This window comes from Erythrolamprus reginae, chromosome 2 (assembly GCF_031021105.1).
Source record: "Erythrolamprus reginae isolate rEryReg1 chromosome 2, rEryReg1.hap1, whole genome shotgun sequence".
Classification (NCBI taxonomy): domain Eukaryota; kingdom Metazoa; phylum Chordata; class Lepidosauria; order Squamata; family Dipsadidae; genus Erythrolamprus; species Erythrolamprus reginae.
This window is the reverse complement of record NC_091951.1, coordinates 273,159,176-273,181,644: the sequence shown is the minus strand read 5'-3', so window position 1 is coordinate 273,181,644 and position 22,469 is coordinate 273,159,176. Positions and strand designations below refer to the sequence as shown.

General features: G+C 37.2%; 1 protein-coding gene across 1 annotated transcript in view; it reads left to right on the top strand.

The window, feature by feature from the left end:
- TRPM3 (transient receptor potential cation channel subfamily M member 3) overlaps positions 1–22,469 on the top strand; it is an 87,217-nt gene that overhangs the window by 45,049 nt on the left and 19,699 nt on the right. Inside the window, exons 11-16 of the mRNA XM_070736890.1 lie at positions 314–481; positions 4,252–4,422; positions 6,844–6,987; positions 7,542–7,670; positions 10,314–10,565; positions 11,439–11,644. Coding sequence (XP_070592991.1) covers positions 314–481; positions 4,252–4,422; positions 6,844–6,987; positions 7,542–7,670; positions 10,314–10,565; positions 11,439–11,644 — 1,070 coding nt within the window. The remainder of the gene's footprint in view (positions 1–313; positions 482–4,251; positions 4,423–6,843; positions 6,988–7,541; positions 7,671–10,313; positions 10,566–11,438; positions 11,645–22,469) is intronic.

Sequence of the window (22,469 nt, the reverse complement as noted above, 5' to 3'; positions counted from 1 at the left end):
GCCTACAAGGCTGTTTTGGGATGAGTGTTTTTTGCAATACAAAAAGGGTGCTTTGTTTCTTTTGAATTTTGTGATAAAGAACATTGTTTTGAATTTTCAAACGTGTATGTGTCTGAAATTTGTACCCTTGAATTTTCGGGAGGCTCATACCAGAGAGCCCGGCAGAACAGTTACATAATATTGACATTTATATGCCCAAATGTCTCTTTCCTAAATGCCTAAAGTGCATGCGTAATTTTAAAAAAAGAGCAACTGGCAATAAACATTATTTTGTTAATTGTGATGATTGTTGCTATCATTATTATTGATTTAGGTAATTCTGGGAATTCTACTTCCTCCTTCAATTCTCAGCTTGGAATTCAAAAACAAAGACGATATGCCTTACATGTCTCAGGCTCAAGAAATCCATCTGCAAGAAAAAGAGCCGGAAGAACCAGAAAAAACAGTAAAAGAAAAAGAAGAGGAAGATATGGAACTCACAGTAAGGAGAAAACATTGCTGGAAGTGATTTGCATAATTATTATTTCTTCAATCGTTGTCATTTGCGTCAAGGCACACAGCATAATTCAATATACAGTGGTACCTCATCTTACGAACGCCTCTTCTAATGAACTTTTCAAGATACGAACCTGGTTTTTAAGATTTTTTTGCCTCTTCTTCCGAACTATTTTCACCTTACGAACCCAAGCCGCTGCTGCTGGGATGAAAGGGTTTCTTTTTTTCCCCTTTTTTGAAGAAAGAAAAGGGAGGGGCGGCTTGGAGGGGGAAAGACTTTCATTAACAAAAGTAGAACAGCGTGCTTGCAGACACTGAAAGGGTGTCTTTTGAAGAAAGAAAAGGGAGGGGCGGCTTGGAGGAGGAAAGACTTTGCAGAGAATAGCCACAGGAACTGAAAGGGTGTCTTTTGAAGAAAGAAAAGGGAGGGACGCCCCCCTTGCCTTTCTTCCTTCCCACTCACCCTTTAGCCTAGCCTTGCTTCTTCCACCCACCCCCTTTAGCTGCTCCTCCCTGCCCTCTGTTCGCCTCCCTTCTAAAGTTTGGGATTTTCCTGAAGGATTTGCACTCATTATTTGCTTTTACATTGATTCCTATGGGAAACATTGTTTCGTCTTACGAACTTTTCACCTTACGAACCTCCCCCTGGAACCAATTATGTTCGTATCATGAGGTACTACTGTACATTCCTTCAGGCATCCATTTTGAAACAAACTATACCCAAGTATTAACAGTAACCAGGGATAATTCCTAATTTGAATGCAACATAGTACAGTATATTTATTTAGGAGAAAACTTGTTGAGATGAATAACCACGCTTCCCAAATTCCACTAGTGATTTTGTATTTTATACATTGAGGTTTTATCATACAGCTGCCACAAAGAAGAGGGAGTCAGCTATTCTCCAAAGCAGGAGTCTCCAAGTTCCAACCTTGGCATCTTTAAGCTTGGTGGACTTCAACTCCCAGTATTCTCCAGCCAGCATAACTGGCTGGAGAATTCTGGGAGTTGAAGTCCACCAGATTTAAAGTTGCCAAGGTTGGAGACCTCTGGTCCAAGGCACGCATGTGCACCAGAGTGCCTTCCGTCCTCTGTCCTACTGTTTCTCTTTTACTAGTATCATGTATATAAATATTATTATATCTCTGTATACCACTAATGCGTACTTGATAAAACAAACAAACAATCAAGGAGAGAAGAACTAAGGAGAAATTTCCTGACAGTTAGAATAATTAATCCATGGAACAGCTTGCCTCCAGAAGTTGTGAATGCTCCAACACTGGAAGTTTTTAAGAAGATGTTGAATAATCATTTGGTGTAGGATTCCTGCTTAAGCAGAGGGTTGGACTAGAAGACCTCCAAAATCCCTTCCAACTCTGTTATTCTATTCCATTAAAGTTCCTTGTTATTTATGTTAATTATATTTTGTATTTATTTTCCATTTATGATTAGGAAAATATACTCCAGAAATATGCCTAAAACAATATGCTCATTATTTAACACTGCCATTTCCTAGACCCTTCCACCCCCTCCAAAAAAAATGTAGAACTCTTGAAACACTTTGCCAACATGCTTGTGTTGAATGGAAGGACGTTTTCTAAAATACTGTGTGGGTAGATGCAAAATACTAAGAAAAAACACATACTTTTAGGGTAATTCCAGTTATAAAATTATTAATAAAATATATTTGAAAGCTTGAAATTAGGTAAAGCATAGAGAATGGCTTCACAAATAGGTGAAAGGTTAATTTTTTATAGAAAAGCTTTAAGCTATTTGGGGTTTTGACTAAAATAAAATGTTTGGAAATCATTTCACATTTGAACCTACAGAGTTTGCTTTTTTAAAAGAACTATTTCTCTAAAGATTAATGTAAAAAATGTAGGTTGGCCTTTTCTGATAGTACTAGGGTCAGTTTTCGTTCCATTTTATTTTTCTGTTATTTTATTTGCTTTTCTTTAAATCATTATAATCACGCATTAGATAGCACATTTATTATGACAAACTGACAGCTTTAGCAATTTGAAGGGCTAATTCAAATCAATTTATTATACATAAAACAGAGAATCACAGCCTCTAATATAATCCAAATATTCGTAAGTTCACTGCTGGCATAATCTTTTGTAAGCATTTATTTGTATTTTTACACCTACTGACTTTTTTTCAGTGCCCTATTCAGTTTAGAGAAGCCATTAAAAACTGGATTGCTTGTTTAAAATGAGGCTATTTTCTTCAGGCCACCAGCAAGAACTATCCCCAGGATCTTATATGCGGGCAGGCAGAAGGCTCTGCCTACAAGAACCACAATTCAGGGAAGGAGACGACCGTAGGCACAAGATCAACCTACAGGACCCCTATGCAGGCAAGACCCCGGACCCTGGAAAAAGGAAACGGTCATAAGCCAGCATATGATTGACAGGTTGCTTTCCTATGATATGAACTTATTCTGGTTTAACAGTAGTTAATTCTTGCTGGCTTCTGATCAATAGATGATGTGCTGATTGAAATCCAAACAGCACAGATTGTTTAATGGGTCTACATCGTAGTGAATAGCAATTGGTCTCTGTCATATCCCAGACTCCGATTTCCTCCAATACCATGTTTTGTTTCAGCAAAATTCCAGCATGCAAATACCAAAACAGATGTAGCATGCTTTTCCTCTCCCTCCTCTTATTGTGACTTCAATCCTTTACCTGTATTCCCCCCGTGTCTAATATGAAATTAGTGAACCTATAATATAATGTATATGAAAAGATCATGAGTGTAATCAGACTTCTTTCAATCAACAGCAGAGTGGTTGGTTTGAAGGAGTCTGATACTGTGGTTTTCTTTTTCAGAGTCTTCAAATGTGTAATTGTTTTAAATGAGAAGTCATGAATATTAAACAAGTATTCCTAGAAAGGAAACAGGATACAATTTGAAAAATAGGAATAAGGCAGCAATGTACAGTAAGACACTGAGAATATCAAACGTTATATTCAGCGAAGGGCTGCAAAAAAATTTACTACCACACTGTGGGCATGGCTTATTTTGTGAGTATGGCTTGCCGGCCATGTAGGAGTGATTTGACGATCATGTGACTGGGGATGGCTTAAAGGTCATGTGACTGCCTTAAAGTTGGCCAATTTGACATCACTCACGTCAAGGGCTTGGGTTAGGGTGCCTGGCCTCTCTTCGCCTCAAAGAGATACAATTTCCCTATCTATTTACTGCTACTGAACATCCAAAATATACTATTCTATGTATATATGCTATATGTGTACATACATATTACACACAGGCACACAAAAATATACATTGTCTACTATATAAACTGTATTTGTATGTACACACACACACACATGCATGCACAGCTCTTCTAAAATTATATACATTCAACCTTATTTGCTGTGATAGGAAAAACATTCCCAGAGCCCAGAAGGGGCAAAAAGGAAAAATATTCAAAACTTTTCTACCGGTTCTGCGTACCTGACCATACTCATAGGAGCCCATCACTGATTATATTATATCCAACTAACACTAATTAGAACAGGGGTGTCAAACTCAAGACCCAGGGGCCAGATCTGGCCCATGTTGTGCTTTGATCTGGTCCATGCAGTCGCCCTGGAAATAGCAAAGAACCAGCCTGTGATGCATCTGCCAGCAAAAACAGAGCTTGCGAGGGGCCCAGGTAGCCCTCCCAAGTTCTGTTTTCACTGACAGAAGGTTGCAGGAGGCCGTTGCAGCCGAAAACAGAGCTTGGGAGTCTGTTTTCGCTAGCAAAGGACTCGGACCACCACAAGCACCTCCAACGTGAATAACATTGAGCTAGCCATGCCTACTCTGGCTACGCCTACCCTGGCCCCCAAAGTCAAACACAACATTAATGAAATAGAGTTTGACACTCCTGGATTAGAATCACTATACCACACATTTGACGAAAGGCATGCTGTAACTCAGCGATGGGCTATGAGCCGGAACAATAAATTGCGCTCGCCGCCACGGCTCATAAGTTCTTGCAGGGCCAGGGCAATTTTGCTGGTGCACCTGTGGAGGTAGAAAATTTGTGCCCATGTTTCGGCAAGGTTTTACCTGCGCCTCCGTGCGTGATTTTGCTACCAGCACAGACGAAGCAACAAAATCACACTGGTCCCGCAAGAATTTACGAGCCGCGGTGGTGAGCACAATTTAGCGTTCCGGCTCGTGTTCTGCCTGACTGGCTCAGGCAATGCGTAATAGTCCAAGGAAAAGAAATCAAACACACACGTGCTCTGCTAATCAGCAAACTTGTATTCAATAAACAAAAAAGGGTTACTCAAAACAGTTCTTAGTGTCCGAAAACAATGATAGTGCAAGGCTTACTTCAGCCGCATACAAAAACACAGGGAAAAACAAACAAAGACAACCTGGAATGAGCAAAGACGTTTCAGGAGTCCTTTTGAATCTTTGAAGCAAACAGCAAGTCCCAGAGTTTTCACCTCTCACTTGTCTGAAAAAGCTGGGTTGAAAACTCCAATGGCACGGAACAGAAACTTCAGAGCAGGAACCACAAAATAACACAGATAAACAGCCACAGTTTGCCTTGGGCCTCTGTTCCCTTTTATCCCTTTAGCCCTCATTAAGGGAACCACACCCAGCCCTCAGTATAAGAACCGCACCCAGCCCAGGTGCTACTATGATGACTTGTAATACTCCTTCAGTCGATCCCTTCTCTGCATAGCTCTTCTGCTACGCAGATCAATATATTGATCTGCAGAAGAATCCAGAGATGAAAGACTGTCTGAGGGACTGCATGCCAAATCCCCTGGGCTGTCTGCTGAATCCTGCGTACCAGTGGCCTCGTCCTCCTGGCTGTCTGTCACGTCTTCCTGGCTGTCTGCCACATCTTCCTGGCTGTCAGCCAGGCTTTTGCACTCAGTTTGTGCTGCGTCTCTCCCATCTGTGGTAGCAACGGCTGGCCCAGACCCAAACACAACAGTTCGTAGCCCACCGCTGCTATAACTAGAACAGACAGATCCTTCCCTGTTTAAAGAAAAAAAGTAATGTTCTCATTGAAACTGAAGTATAAAGGAGAATTCTAAAAAAAATCTAGTAGCCATAACATATGATGATATCAAAATGTCTTAATGATATCCCTACATTTCTCATGCTTGTTTTTGTTTTTGTAATTTCAATTTTAATTTAATTTTTACTTTGTCTTTTTATTTTAAAAATATCAATCAAAAATCCAAACTTTATGCTGACAAACCCTACAGTGACTCTTTTTATAAATACTAATAGTTAAAGATATAAATCAAATATAATTATGCATAATACTTTCTTATCTTAGCATAATATATATAATTTAATGATATTTGCATTTTGTTTGGACAATTTGATCAGGTATAAACTATTAATTGATTTCCACCAGTTCTTTCGTGTAATTGAAAGAAGGCTCGTTTTATTGCAGACAATTTTCCATTGAAGAGTTTATTTTTTCTATGTAAAATAATAATAAAAATCTTGAAATTCTATGTATGTCTGGAAGGAATGACAATACAGTATATAATCAAAAAAATCTTGAAATGTTAAGTATGTCTGGGAGGAATCACAAGAATATCCCTTTAAATTTCAGATAGGGTAACCTCCAATAGTTTGCAGTTTTGGATTTGTAACTGGTGTATAAAAATAAGGATCACCACTAAATGATAGGAAATTAAGTTAGACTGAGTTTCTACGAAACAAATTTATTTCATCCCTTTTAACATGCTCTAAATCAGTTTCAGGCTATTCTCCCATGCATGGCTATAGTATCTAGATTGCAAAAATACATTTTAGTAGATACTAATAAAGAGATTCTGAAAACTCTCAGTTCTTGCATCTCCACAAAACTGTCACTAAAAGGTCCTCCAAATTTTAGGAAATCAGATATGGTTGTCTTACTCCACATTTTTGGGGACATATGAAAAGGGAAGATAGGATTAGTTCAATTAGCACATACTGTTCTTGTAGCTAAGAACATTGGATCCAAGTGTGAAGTAGGAAATAAGTATTGTTCACAACCACTCAGATCCTATTGTGTTGCTACTCCAACATTACAGTTGTCGGTCCTATGGTCCTTCCACTCACTGTTGTATGTTTTCATTTTACTTGATTCAAAAACACTAATCAGGAGAATAACAAATCACACAAATAGAAGCAAATCTTTTTGTGTGTTCCAAGAAATGTGTGAATTGCAGTTAAATTTTGTTAATATGGTATCAGTTTACCGTTTGAAAATGCAGTCAGTATGTTTTTTGCTCAGCTTTCTTATAATAATACTGAATATAAAATTATATTTATTTCTATTCAGCTGCCTCTCATCCATTTATCTAATGTTTTCTTATTTTATAGGCAATGTTGGGGCGTAGCAATGGGGAGTCATCAGCAAGAAAGAAGGAGGAGGAGGAAGTTCAGAACCGATATAGATTGATCCCCTTTGGACGTAAAATCTATGAGTTCTACAATGCACCAATTGTTAAATTTTGGTTTTATACTGTAAGGAGCAATTATCATTTTATTTCTTTAGTAACAGTAATGTATAAATTATACTTCATTATTCAGTATGTTTACATTGCATAACTACTATTCATAGACTTAGAGTGGTGCAACTGGGATATATTATTTTACTAAGTTTATAAAAATCCACTGAATTGGGTTTAAATAGTTAAAGTTAAACTTTTGCATCAACAAGAATCTGCATGAACTGATTTGCTTCTTAGAATCATTTAGGCAAAGAGGTATTTCTTTTGCTTGCAGACTTCGGAGAGGGAGGCATACAAATCTAATAAATAAATAAATAAATAAATAAATAAATAAATAAATAAATAAATAAATTGTACACTCTTTTAAAATAAATTCTCAAAATCTAAGTACAGTATAGGATTCCATAGTCTGCAAAGAAATTCTTGTATTCATATAGCATTATTTAATTAAAAATTAGTCTTCTTGTAGGAAAACGTTTTTATTTTTATAAATAATGTGATTTCACTAATGTATCAGCTAAACATTTAACTCATATATGCAGGCAAACTGGGTTTTTCTCTTTACAGATGTTTTACATTGGGTACCTGATGCTGTTTAACTATATCGTTTTGGTGAAAATGGAACGTTGGCCTTCCATGCAGGAGTGGATAGTTATCTCATACATATTTACAACGGGAATAGAAAAGATGAGAGAGGTAATACCAGGCATAGGCTGCTGCCCAGATTGGGGGGGGGGGGGCGCACACTGGGGTAACAAAAAATGGAGCTCCACCCCAGAGCATCCAATTTGCACTGAAAGATGTTGAAAGATGTTGAAAGAAAATGCAGGGTGTCCTGCATAAGCCACGCCCACAGTGTGGTAGTAAAAATTTTGGTAACCCTTCACTAGGTAATACTAAACACTAAAGACAGTTGTTCCTTGTGCTTTTTCCTAAAGATCAATCTTACTGTAAACAAAATAGAATACTTTCATCAGCAGAAAATGGTTGGTTGTCTGGTTTTCTGTACATGCTGTAAAGCAATGTTTCCCAACCTTGGCAACTTGAAGATATTTGGACTTCAACTCCCAGAATTCCCCAGCCAGCAAATGCTGGCTGGGGAATTCTGGGAGTTGAAGTCCAGATATCTTCAAGTTGCCAAGGTTGGGAAACACTGCTGTAAAGAACTGAGATACTTAAAAGTAATGGAAATTACACCAGGAAGGGAAAACAGGAAAAATGCCACATGGTTTCTGTTTTATTCCAATGGAATAAAAGACCCTTGGAACTGACACTTAGAGTCCAATCCAGTTTCTCTTTCCTTTTAAGGAAACTAACTTTTAAGAATTTTCTAATATCTATTGGCCATTATAGCTATTGTGACGGAATTGTATATACATATTGATTTTATTTAATTGATTGCTGATTGCTAATTTAGTTTCTACTTTTATAAAACCACCATAAGTTGTAAAATTGGATGGTAAATCAATAAGTAAAATTTAATAGTGAACTGTGTTTATCTGTAAAGCAGTAGTTTTTTCCCCCCTTTCCAATAGTGAAAAGTACATTCTGGAAAATGATTCAGAGTGGCATTTATTACATCCAACACTTTCAGAAGACACTAGATTTGGGGAAAGCCATAACAAAAGCAATGTTAGTACATGCCTCGTTTGAGGAACTTACTAATGTTTGCATCTTTCAGTCACACTTTTAATTATAACACTACAAAAAAGAAATAAGTCACTATTACTTCAGATGCACTTGCAGGGACATAAATAGACGCAACATTATTGTCTTCATGCAATGGCGATTATATGCTATGTTTGTTTTCATAAAGCATTCAGAAGCCTCAATTCTAGCTGAAAATTGTCTGGATTACAAGGAGGCAAACTGCAAGAAGATCCTGACATATTATTGTACATGATCTCCAGAAGACACACACACATACACAGAGAGAGAGAGAGACATACACACAGAGGGGAGGGGAGAGAATATGTATATATCAGAATCTGCACTAGTGGTACAAATAGATCTCAAGTTCAGATCATGTATGTAGAATGAAAAGAGGCGTGGGAAAGAGAGTCAAAAGTCCTGTCTGCATTCTAAAATACTGTTACAAAACCAAGAAGGCTATTTCACATTGTCTTACATTGCTGGCTCTTATGCCCATATTCCATAAACAAGATCTTAAGCAAGATCTAAGTATTGCCCACAAGATCATATGCTGCAACGTCCTGCCTGTCGGTGACTACTTCAGCTTCAAACACAACAACACAAGAGCACACAACAGATTTAAACTTAATATTAACCGCTCCAAACTTGACTGTAAAAAATATGACTTCAGTAACCGAGTTGTCGAAGCATGGAACTTATTACTGGACTCCATAGTGTCATCCCCAAACCCCCAACACTTCCGTCCCCTGTCCTATTGCTCTCCTATATCTCCTATACCTTCCTTCTATTCCTATATCTCTTCTTCTATTCTTTCATTGATATGTTCTATTACTATATGTTCTTTTTTATTATTTCTTAAATATATTTTACTATGAGTATCTCCTCTATAACCTTCATCATGTATTTTACTATGTGTATATATATATATACCCACTAAAACCCTCATTGTGTATTGGACAAAGTAAGTAAGTAAGTAAGTAAGTAAGTAAGTAAATAAATAAATACATACATACATACATACATAAAGCATGCAAGCTTGAGGTAGTCCTGGGAATGGAATGGAATAGAATAGAATAGAATAGAATACTTTATTGACCAAGTGTGATTGGACACACAAGGAATTTGTCATTGGTGCCTATGCTCTCAGTGTACATAAAAGAAAAGGATACGTTTTGTCAAGAATCATGAGGTTTAACGCTTAATGATTGTCATCGGAAACAAATAAGCAATCATGAAACAATATTAATATAAATCGTAAGGAGACAAGCAACAAGTTACAATCATACAGTCATAAGCGGGAGGAAATGGGTGATAGGGATGATGAGAAGACTAATAATAATAGTAATGCAGCCTTAGTGAATAGTTTGACAGTGGTAGGAAATTATTTGTTTAGCAGAGTGATGGTGTTCAGGAAAAAAAAATATTGTTGTGTCTGGTTATTCCGGTGTGCAGTGCTCTATAGCATCATTCTGAGGGTAGGAGTTGTCCAGAATGCGAGGGGTCAGTAAATATTTTCACGGCTCTATTTTTGACTCTTGCAGTATACAGGTCCTCAATGGAAGGCAGGTTGGCAGCAATTGTTTTTTCTGCAGTTGTTATAATTGTGAAATTATAATCCAGGACATAGTTGTCAAATCATTCATCATATTATTTTTGACCCCAAAGCTATTCCTTTTCCACTTCTAGATATTAATGTCAGAACCTGGGAAACTACTGCAGAAGGTGAAGGTGTGGCTGCAAGAATATTGGAATGTTACTGATCTTATTGCCATCCTGTTATTCTCGGTGGGCATGGTGCTTCGCCTGCAGGATCTGCCGCTCAGGAGTGATGGCCGTGTCATATATTGTGTCAACATTATTTACTGGTATATCCGATTGTTAGACATCTTCGGGGTGAACAAATATTTGGGGCCATATGTAATGATGATTGGGAAAATGGTAAGAAAAAGTTACCCATCCGTCCTTTTTGTTCTGCATGTTATAAGTGAAAACAGTAGAAGGTGGCAATAGTTCTGTACAATCTCTAGGGTAAATCTTTTAAGTACTATTTATCTGTGAAATATAGCTTCCTTTTGTAATGGTATAGTATTTAGTTTGAGAAAAGATATATTTTTATGGCAAGGCTTGTGCAGGTAGGTAGGTAGGTAGGTAGATCGATAGATTGATAGATAGATAGATAGATAGATAGATAGATAGATAGATAGATAGATAGATAGATAAGATAGATACATAGATACATAGATAGATAAATACATAGATACATAGATACATACATAGATACATACATAGATAGATACATACATAGATACATACATAGATACATAGATACATAGGAAGGAAGTGAGGGAGGGAGGGAGAGAGGGAAGAAAGAAAGAAAGAAAGAAAGAAAGAAAGAAAGAAAGAAAGAAAGAAAGAAAGATTTTATTAACTTACTTGGAAACAAGCTGAGGTAGAAACAATCAACAATGCTTCAAAGAATCCACAGCATTTGTATTTATTTTGCAACCTGTATTGCTGCCTTTGGCCTACATATGGAAAGAAAATTTCTTACCATTTTAAAATGTAATATTTCTGCATGAAAACCTGGGATTTATTATGGTGTATGATTGAAAGATCTTCAACATAACAGAACATAATTTTGTAATAGCACAAAAAAGTTTACCATGACTACCCAAGCAGCTTAAATAGTGTGTTAATATGTGGGTGCTTAAATCATTTGACGATTTATGCTTTATATACAAATTGGTCAATTCTCCAGAACAAAGTGGCCTTCTTTCTCTCTGTCTCTGTAATTTTTTTCTTTTCTTTCAGATGATAGACATGATGTATTTCGTCATTATTATGTTGGTGGTTCTGATGAGTTTTGGTGTTGCAAGGCAAGCAATTCTCTTCCCCAACGAAGAGCCATCATGGAAACTGGCAAAAAATATTTTTTACATGCCCTATTGGATGATCTATGGGGAAGTGTTTGCAGACCAGATAGACCGTAAGCAAGTTTATGATTCTCATACATCAAAGTCAGGTATCAAACTTCGATCAGGTGATGTCTTACATGATTATTGTTAACACTCTCAATAAATGGCTCAAGATAGAGGACTCAAACATTACAGGAAAGTATGATATATTTAAACTACTATTCTCAGAAGGTGAAATCAACATTTCTATACCACCCACGCTACTTTTTTTCATTTTTAATGCATATAAATCATATTCAAAGTACACATCTACTTTAGTAGACATGTACATATCTACCATTTTAATTAATCATTGCCTTTCCATGAGAATCGCTAGTATGCCGAGAGGTCTCAATAACTTCTCAATGAGGTCCATATTTGAGGAATCTTAATCAGGTTGGCTTTGTAGTGCAGATTATATGGGTTGCCATCCATTAGTTTAATGGTGGAATGTACAAACCCTGTTTGCTCATAGATAGTTTGATCCTAGAAGCTGCTGTACTAGTTCTAGATTTTTACCCAACATTTGATTTTTTTACCCATACGCTAATTTATGCCATATTTTTGACCTGTTTCGACCACCCAGTTTTGGTACATTAGTTATTTAAAAATATATTGTAAGTGTTGTCTATGTCAGTGATTTTCAACCTTTTTTGAGCCATGGCACATTTTTTACATTTACAAAACCCTGGGGCACATTGAGGGGGGGGGGGGCTAAAACAAGTTTGGACCAAAAAAAATTCTCTCTCTTCCTCCCTTTCGCTCTATTTCTCTCTCCCTCCCTCTTTCTCTCCCTTCTTCTTTTTTCTCTCTCCATCCCTCTTTCTTTCTCTCTTCCTTCCTCTTTTTTGCTCTCTTTCTCCCTCCCTCTTTGTCTTTCTCTCTCCCACCATCCCTTCCTCTCTCTCTCTCTCTCTCTCTCCTGTTCTCTTGCTCTCTCTTTCTTTCTTTCTTTCTCTCTCTTTCTCTCTTTCTTTCTTTTTCTCTCTCTTTCTTTCTCTCTTTCTCTCTCTCTTTCTTTCTTTCTCTTTCTTTCTTTCTCTCTTGTTTTCTTTCTTGCTTTCTTTCTCTCTCTCTCTCTCTCTCTTTCTTTCTCTCTCTGTTTTCTTTCTCTCTCTGAGCTTCGTGGCACACCTGACCATGTCTCACGGCACACTAGTGTGCCGCGGCACACTGGTTGAAAAACACTGGTCTATGTATTGAATAAGGACATACTTTATTTAGAATTGATGGGGTATCGTGTTAAGGGACTTGCCTGCAACCTGTGAATTCCCTGGATCAAATTCATTGCTTGCCATGAAGATACTAGGTGTCTTTAAGAAGCCACTCTCTCATTCTCAGTTTCCCTAATTGTAATTTAGGGATATTAAGCTGAATGTTCCAAGAATTTCACCTACATATTATCTGGGAGAAGCCTGAGAGCGTTACACAAATGTGAAACTTCTGTTTCCACATATGTTGTTGTAAGCATTCATGTGCCTGGCCCTTTGCAAACATCACTCCCTTTTAATGCATTTCCTGATGGCTGTTTGCGTAATGTGCCAGAACAGATCATGCTCATATGAAATTTTGGAGCTGTAAGAATGAGCAAAAAGAGCTTGCATGTAAGGAGAATATAGTTAGCTCACCTCTTCTGCTTGAAAACACAAGGATAGCATGTAAGATCTAAATTCACTCTGAGCATACTTAGAAACTTTTTCAGCTATTCCTGTAGATCTATTATGATATCACATGCTTCTTTCAGGAATTAGTGTGCCTCTATATTATAGCTCAGACTAGTGCAAAATTCAGTTCCATAAAATATAGAAAGAGAGAAGCAGATTTGTTTTGCTCAATTATTCAGATTAGAAGAGGGGTTTTTTTTAATATTTGCTGAAGAGATATTTAATCTCTTCTTCATTTTATATGCCCACCAGAAGGAAGCATTTGCTGAAATGCCTTTATATATACTCTTTTCTTTCTACTATTGATAATAGAAACCCATATCATTCTCCAAGGAGAAAGGAAAAGCAATTATGTCTTTCCTCTTGCAAATTATCCTTTCTTTTTGTTCTCAGTTATAATGCGGAATTCAAATGAACAAAACTCCTTCGTGACTTTAACTTTCTGCTTGACTACATATTTCTGTATTTGGGGGTTAGGAAAGCCAAGAGGTGGGAGAGAAGTAGAATCCCAGACTGTGGAATTTCCTTTCAAAAATGTCTGTTCCTCTACAAGTGGCCATTTATTGCTGTTGTACTGAAAAAAAAATCTACTGGCATAGTGCAACATGTTCCACAGCAACTTGGCTGAGGAAAACATGCTTTTTCTTGCCGTGTGCTGATTATAGTTTAGAACCCTGGAAGTGGAGAATGGAAATGATAAGAGTAGAGCATGCTGTAGTTCTCTTTGGATAGAGGAAAAATATGTTTAGACCCGATACAGAGAACTATAAACTACATCTGTTTTAAATATACACCAATGACTGAACTCCTAATGAAGCTGCGGAAGTGATTATTTCAGCATGAAGTGCTTCATACTGTACTATCAAAAGTCAGATTGTGAAAGACCATGTATCACCCTCCTATAGAGGACTTGATGATAGCTAATTGAGAATTAACAAATCCCTACAATGTTTTAACCTCAGCATCCAAACAGAGAAGGCAGAATTTGTCAGCACTTGTGTAATGCAAGTTACCTGATCAAAATCCCTATGATTTTGGCTAATTGCTTGGCAAAATAGCCAGAGGATAATGTTTGTTTCTAAGATAGATTTCTATGCAGAATACAAATTCAAAATGCATAAAGAATATAGTCTGACTGCATTTAAAGGATAATTTTGTTCAATCAAGTTATGTGAAAGTCGAAAAATGTCCCAGGATACGAAAAATTGAGATCTGGGGATAAAAAAATGAATAGATGCTAACTGTTAATCTAGGACTTATAAGTCCATCTTTCTGCTTCTGTATATTTTATGTTCAATTTATTTATTACTGATGTGTCATGGAACAATATGTATCTTTGCACACAGAAAGAGAGGATATTAAACCACATACTGTTATTTATCTATTCAATGTACTATTTTCTCACTTTTGAAATAAATGTACAGCTGTTAGTCTCCACAGTAGCCTAAGCTAAATCAGCCACAACTTACTATGCAATTTATTATCTTTCTGAATTATCAATTCATCTATCTTAGAGTTCAGTATCATTTATTTAAAAGTGTATGCTATATACATACATAGATTTAGGCTTTCCTTTCCTTTCCTTTCTTTTCCTTTGCTAGTTATAAATTCTGGGTTCCTTTTAAAAACCCACATATCTCTCACTATTTGTTTGATCTTAATTTCATAGAATAATTCACTGAATTTGAGAAATATACCAAGTATTATGTAAGACTCTAAGATAGGTTTGGATTTTTGTTTCATTTTTTTGTACCGGTATGTGAAGCATGAAATTTGGCTGTCCAGGTTTACAGTCAATGTCTCATCAACTGGCAGCCTCTCCATTCAATGAATGTATTCTACATTCCTCATCACTTTTTTTTTTAAACAAAGCATTTAATGATTTCTGGGCCAATGCATGTTTTTTTGTAATTGGGTTCTGGTGATGGGGTATCAATAAATAAATGTTTAAATTCTTTTTGAATGGGGAAAAACAATACGTATGGTGGCTGGATTGTACTGTTAAGTTTTGAGTTTCACTTACAGAAATGGTAATTCCTTAAAATCCGAAGAATATTACTATTTGAGACTCATGGAATCTGATTTTTAGACGTCTCACTGTTGACTTAGAAGAGAGCACAGCTTAGTAATTCCCTCGTGTCTATAATTAAAAGGGTTTTAAGTAACAAAGCAAAGAGTGGAAGAGAATCTTGAATAGTATTTTGAAAAATTGTTACCCATAAGGGAATAATAGGCAATTTAGATACCCTATCATCTTGCCCAGACCATTTAAGATATGCATAAGATGGGAAAACTTCCTGAAATCATGATGGGCTGCTATCCTGTATTGTTCCGATTGCTTGCTGTTCCATCCAACAATGATTGTACTTTTGATTCGTGTTTGATCTATAACAACTTTAGTTTTTTTAAGCAACAGTTTCAGAAGTGGTTGCATTACCTTCTTCTTAGGACCGACAAAGAATGACTCCACCAAAATCAGGATTATAATTCCATCTTTCTAGTTATTAGCCCAAACTGTCTCTCATTCAGAGACACATAAACTAAAATCCATTCATGTTTGCTAAGTATCTGCACTACTAAAATTCAGCAATTAATTGAAAAGGCAACGAGTCTTCAATAAATGTTTACCTTCTCACTATGGTTTATACCATACATACATACATACATACATACATACATACATACGTACGTACGTACATACATACATACATGTAGGCCAAAATAGTGCTGTCCAAGTTTATTTCTAGCCTGGTAGCTCTGTTCATCTTTATTATTTAAATATTTGTTACATTTGTGATTTTTTAAAATTTGATTGCAACATGAGAAAGAAAAATGGCCCAGATTATTTCTTATGTCTGGCAAGTACCATATGTACCATATTAACAGTAGTGGGTTGCTATCAGTACAGTAAAGATGCTGCATTGGTAGCGATCGCTGCACTGCGAGTGCAGCTTCAGTTAGCTTGCATGTGCATGCACAGGCCCTAGCATGTTTTTGCTTCTGTGCAAGCACAGTAAGCAAATTCTTGCAAGGGGGCATGCACATGTGCAAGATTCCATGCACTGAAGCAAAAAAAATCACTGAAATCTCACACATGCACACATTTATTTATTTACTTAATTACATAATTACTTACTTACTTACTTACTTACTTACTTACTTACTTACTTACTTACTTACTTACTTACTTACTTACTTACTTACTTACTCATTAAATTTGTATGCCGCCCCTCTCCGTAGACTCGGGGCGGCTCACAGCAATAGTAGAACACAATGTAAAATAAAAATCTAATATTTAAAAAACTAAAAAACCCATAATTAAAAAACATACACACAACATACCATACACAAATTATATAGGCCTGGGGAAGATGTCTCAATTCCCCCATGCCTGATGGCAGAGGTTGGTCTTAAGGAGTTTAAATAAGGCAAGGAGGGTAATGGCAATCCTAATCTCCGGGGGGAGTTGATTCCAGAGGGTCAGGGCCACCACAGAGAAGGCTCTTCCCCTGGGTCCCACCAGATGACATTGTTTAGTCGACAGGACCTGGAGAAGGCCAACTCTGTGGGACCTAACTGGTCGCTGGGATTCGTGCGGCAGAAGGCAGTCCTGGAGATATTCTGGTCCAGTACCATGAAGGGCTTTATAGGTCATAACCAACACTTTGAATTGTGACCGGAAACTGATCGGCAACCAATGCAGACTGAGGAGTGTTGGTGAAACATGGGCATACCTAGGGAAGCCCATGATTACTCTCGCAGCTGCATTCTGCACGATCTGAAGTCGCATTCTGCACATGCGACCCCTCATAAGATTTTGCTTCCTGCGCATGCACAGAAGCAAAAATACGCAAGATAATCAAAGCTGAACGGACAGTAATAGGAATCCGCCACTGCATATTACCATATTAGTACCACATTCAAAGGGTATGAAAACAACAGCAAATTAATTTATTCCCACCACCTTGATGGAAAACCTTACTGGTGTGGAGCCATATTTATGAGTGTGTTTAACAATAGCAATAGCACTTCGACTTATATACCGCTTCACAATGCTTTACAGCCCATTCTAAGCAGTTTACAGAGTCAGCATATTTGTTGGATTTCTATGTTATTTATGGTTATAAGTGATGATCTTCACTTCATTCAGCAGGGATTCTTCATAGCAGAACCGTGATGCAGATACAATGACTCCAATATTATTATTATTATTATTATTATTATTATTATTATTATTATTATTATTATTATTATTATGTCAATACAACACAGCAAACGAGATCACTATGCTGGATTTCGTATTTCATCACCAGTTGGGCACTTCCCAAGCACCTAGGGCTGCATGATGTAGCGGCGAATTATGTTTGTCAATCCCAGTAAAGCGGCCTTTTGCAATTGACAGATGGAGATTTTGTCAATTCCGATGGTTTTCAAATTATTATTATTATTATTATTATTATTATTATTATTATTAATTAGATTTGTATGCCGCCCCTCTCCGAGGACTCGGAGCGGCTCACAACAAAATAAAATGTCACAAATCCAATATATTAAAAAAACACATTAAAAACCCATTATTAAAACCATACAACTCAGACAGACCATACACAATTCTACCATAGCCTTAGCATAGCCTTATGCATTTATTTCTTCTGTTCTCATTGAACTGGTTTCATATTTACTCAAATAAACAGCTTGACAGTATAACTATATTTCTCTATACATCTGGTCTCTGTGATGCAGATTCACCAACAGTCAGCATAGGAATCCCCCAAGTATTCCATCTTCCAACTGCCAAAACTGACCACATACCAGTATGCAAATTAGCTCTCTCTCAACATTCCATGCTCCTTTTCCATGTTATATGCTAACAATATTGCCCTCAACAATTTGGGTCCTCATTTTACCCACCTTGGAAAGATGGAAGGCTGAGTCAACCTTGAGCCTGGTGGGATTTGAACTACCAAATTGCAGGCAGCCAGCAATCAGCAGAAGAAGCCTGCAGTACTACACTCTAAGCAGTGCTCGTTTCTTAGAGAAATATACTACAATATATTTAATATGCAGATTCGTAATCTTAATGTCTAAATGTCTCATCTGAGTGAAAGAGAAGACTGTTTCTTTGGCGCGTCAGCATTTAACAAACACCTTAGGCATTGTTTCTTAGATAAGACACCTTTGCTCACCACTTGGCTATCTTATTAGGACAACAATTACAAAGTTTTTAAAAATCCACTATTTAATTTAAGACATTGGAATCCCATATGGCACAGTGGCAGGATTCTGGAAGTAGCGTTATTTAATTTATCAATTAATATATACATAGTTTTACCTAGAATACATTTATGCTGCTGAATGGCAGATCGCATACTCCAAACCAGCACCAGCCTCTCTTCACAGATCTGCACATAGATCAGATTAGATTAGATTTATTGGATTTATATGCCGCCCCTCTCCGCAAACATAGGTTACATTAAAAAATGTTTAAGGTGTATTATTATTATAATACAATTGATAGATGGAGATTTTGTCAATTCCGAGGGTTTTCAAATGTCCGCTGAGATCCTTTGGTACTGCGCCCAGCGTGCCAAGTACCACTGGGACCACTTTCACTGGCTTATGTCAGAGTCATTGCAGCTCGATTTTTAGATCTTCGTATTTCACTAATTTCTCTAGCTGCTGTCTCCTGGGATTATTATTATTATTATTAGAATTATTATTACAATTATTATTAGAATTATTATTATTAGAATTAGAGAAACAGTAGATGCATATGCATATTGTTTATGTAAATATGCATTTGAGGTACTTAGGTTTAACTCACACACAAATGTAGGTTGGAAGATTTGACTTTTCTAACTGACTAGACCAGGGGGCCCAAGCCCCAGGCCACAGCCTGCTACAGGGCTGCCAAAGCAGCGGGCAAACACACAAAGCTTCATTTGCACATGAATGAGATTTCGGTTGTAGATTCAAAACCACTTTCTCCTCCAGTGGTGTATTAACCATTAAGCAGACTAAGCATGTGCTTAGGGCACCAGGCCCAAAGAGGACACCACAAACTTGAGAAAAGTATATACAAAGGTCAGTGCACCCCTCCAGTAAGGCACCAGTAAGCCTTAATCCACCATTGCCTTCCCCACTGCCAAAATTGTCGAAGCTGCTGCTTCCGCCAATTCACAAAACCAAAAAGCTTGGGGATCTTCCATAGCCTAGATATCAGGGATTCTTTTTATGAGGAAGCAAGAAACTACACAAACAATCTGGAAGGAAAAATAAGCGCAATGCAGAATGATAAAGAACAGAGCATAACGCCATATGGAGTACCTAATCCAGGGCAAAGGACAACTTTTTGAAATGTCCAGATGGAATCTACTTACATTTTGTTTTTATGAGATTTTCTCTACACAGAAAGCACAAAGCAATGATATTCATGACTCTAGGAAAAGAGAATGCATCTCAGGGATAGCCATTGAACCAAAGCCACAGAAGATAAATTATGTATGAGTTACTCATACATTTGGAGAAGTAGAATGACAAAAAATTACTCAAATGAGAATTTGGTGTACTGAAAATTAACGTCTAAGATAAATAAATGTCACCAAGCAGTCTGCTAGTGGAAGTAACACTATTCACTGCTGAACATCAGAGTTCAATGGGTTATCCTTAAATCAGATGGAAAGAGTTGCTTCAGTCTGCACTGGACAGAATTTTACTAATCCCCAAGGGTCGATTGATGCTACTTCCAATGTAGAACATTATTATGCATAAGGTTATTTTAATTCTCCAGCTAACTGCTCATATCAAGATTGTCTTTCCTTTCTTCTTAAAAATATATTCAAAATTTTAAAGATATTTTTAATCTTCTTACACAACTATTTTTGGGGGGTTTCTTCTTATAATATTTTAGTTTTCTCTCTCTTCATTCTGGGCTGGTGTTCAAACTTCTGCTTTGATCGTCTATCTCCATTAAAATTCCCCCACGCCAAGGAGTCACTGTTTTCATGTCAGGAATAGCTTTTAAATTTTGTTTTAAAGTTTCTTTTTTACCTGTGAGTTGGCCAATCACTCACCTGGTCCCAGTACTCCATCCAAATCAGCACTCCTGCACTAAACTTATTCTGGTTGCCCCAGCTTCAATAATGGCCACTTGACTATTGCCCCTGTCGCTGTATCAAAGAGTTTCCCTCCAAGGAATTTGCCTGTTCCTCTTGGTCTTCTGAGGTGTCTCTTCTTCTTCCCTGTCCCTACAGAATGGATCTGGCCCGAAAACCCCACAACAGGTGTTTGTCAGCCTGGATTTTCACTGGGCCCATGAGAGCCCACTATTTCCAGGCTGTCTCACTACAATGCTTCCGGTTGCCATTACAAATGTAAGAGAAGCACATTTATATAACTTCTTACCCTTGGTGGAATGGAGAGAAAGGGGCATTTCCTACCTTGAATCTTTCATTTCCAAAGAGAATACATTTTATTCATTCCCAACTTTTCTTACAATACTTCAGATTCTCTGGTTATTTCTGACTTTGGTGGTGTTATTTACAATTCCCTGAGTTGTTCTCCTTTAATTACTTTGGTTACAGCAAGGTGATCTGAAGTTATGCAATTTGAATAAAATTATGTATTACCTTAGAGGGTCAAATTCCTGGTTTTACCACTTCTGGCAAAGAAAGATGGAAATTTCATTTAAATTCAAGAATTAATTTTGCAAGCTAACCATGCCTCTTGCTGGAGGGAAAGCCTATTTTAAAATATATTCATATTAATTGATCTTCCTAGTTTTCCAAAATAGACTAAATTCTCACTAGCAATTATGGGGTATTTTAGAGAGACAAAATAGAATTAAGTACATCATAGATTTTCTCATGACAGAATTACTCCAAGAATCAATGAGGCTAAAGGTTACAGTGTTAGATTAGGCCAAAAAAACCCACCTTAGATTTAGTTGCCTAAAATTTAGCAGTTCAATTTTTAAAGAGTGTGTTAGTCACTTTATAGACTCAACAAATCTTGTTAGGAATAAAAAGTAGGAAAATAGGGAGGGGGACAGAAGAATTACCAAAAAAAAGATAAATATCAACATATATATATGCAAAGCTTGCTTATTTCCTCATATAAAAGTCTATTTTTGTTAATAGTAAGAATCAAGGGCAAGAATCAAAGAATCTTTACTGTAAAGGCTCAATTATAGAATGAGAAATACAGTGATACCTCGTCTTACAAACCCCTCGTCATACAAACTTCTTCCAAACTATTTTCACCTTACAAACCCAAGCCGCCGCCGCTGGGATGCCCTACCTCCAGACTTCTGTTGCCAGTGAAGCACTCGTTTTTGTGCTGCTGGGATTCCCCTGAGGCTCCCCTCCATGGGAAACCTCATCTCTGGACTTCCGTGTTTTTGCAGCATCACAAAATTGCAGCATCACAAAAACACGGAAGTCCAAAGGTGGGGTTTCGAGGACTTCCGTGTTTTTGTGATGCTGCAATTTCGCTGAGGCTCCCCTTGCTGGGAAACCCCACCTCCGGACTTCCAGCGAAGCACCTGTTTTTGCGCTGCTGGGATTCCCCTGCTGGGATTCCTCTGCAGTATCACAAAAACACAGAGGTCTGGAGGTGGGGTTTCCCATGGAGGGGAGCCTCAGGGGAATCCCAGCAGCACAAAAACGGGCGCTTCGGCTGGCAAAAGGGGTGAGTTTTGGGCTTGCACACATTAATCGCGTTTCCATTGATTCCTATGGGAAACATTGTTTCATCTTACAAACTTTTCACCTTACAAACCTCGTCCCGGAACCAATTAAGTTCATAAGATGAGGTATCACTGTACTGATGTTTTGTAAAAGCCTCAAAACCTGGCTTTGTCATATGACTTGTAGACCCAAGTTTCATACTGGAGGTGGTTGATTAATTAAATTCAATCTCACCTCCCCCTCCCCTTGTGTCCAGCTCCCCTCTTCTTCTGGTCTTCTGGTCCTTTAACAGTATTTAAAACTTTCTTGAATTACATTGTTTATCTTTTTGTCCTTTATTTTATATTCTTAACTTCTTTAAACTGTTATTTAATTTTTCTAATTTAATTTTTAATTTTTTTTAATTTAGTGAGTGAAGTTTTACTCATTACGTAATGTGGTGTTCCTGATGCTGTTTGTTCAGTTTAGTTCAGCTCAACATCGAGCTATAAATATTCTTTTCTATCATCAGAAGATAGTTTTTGCTTAGAAGTTCTC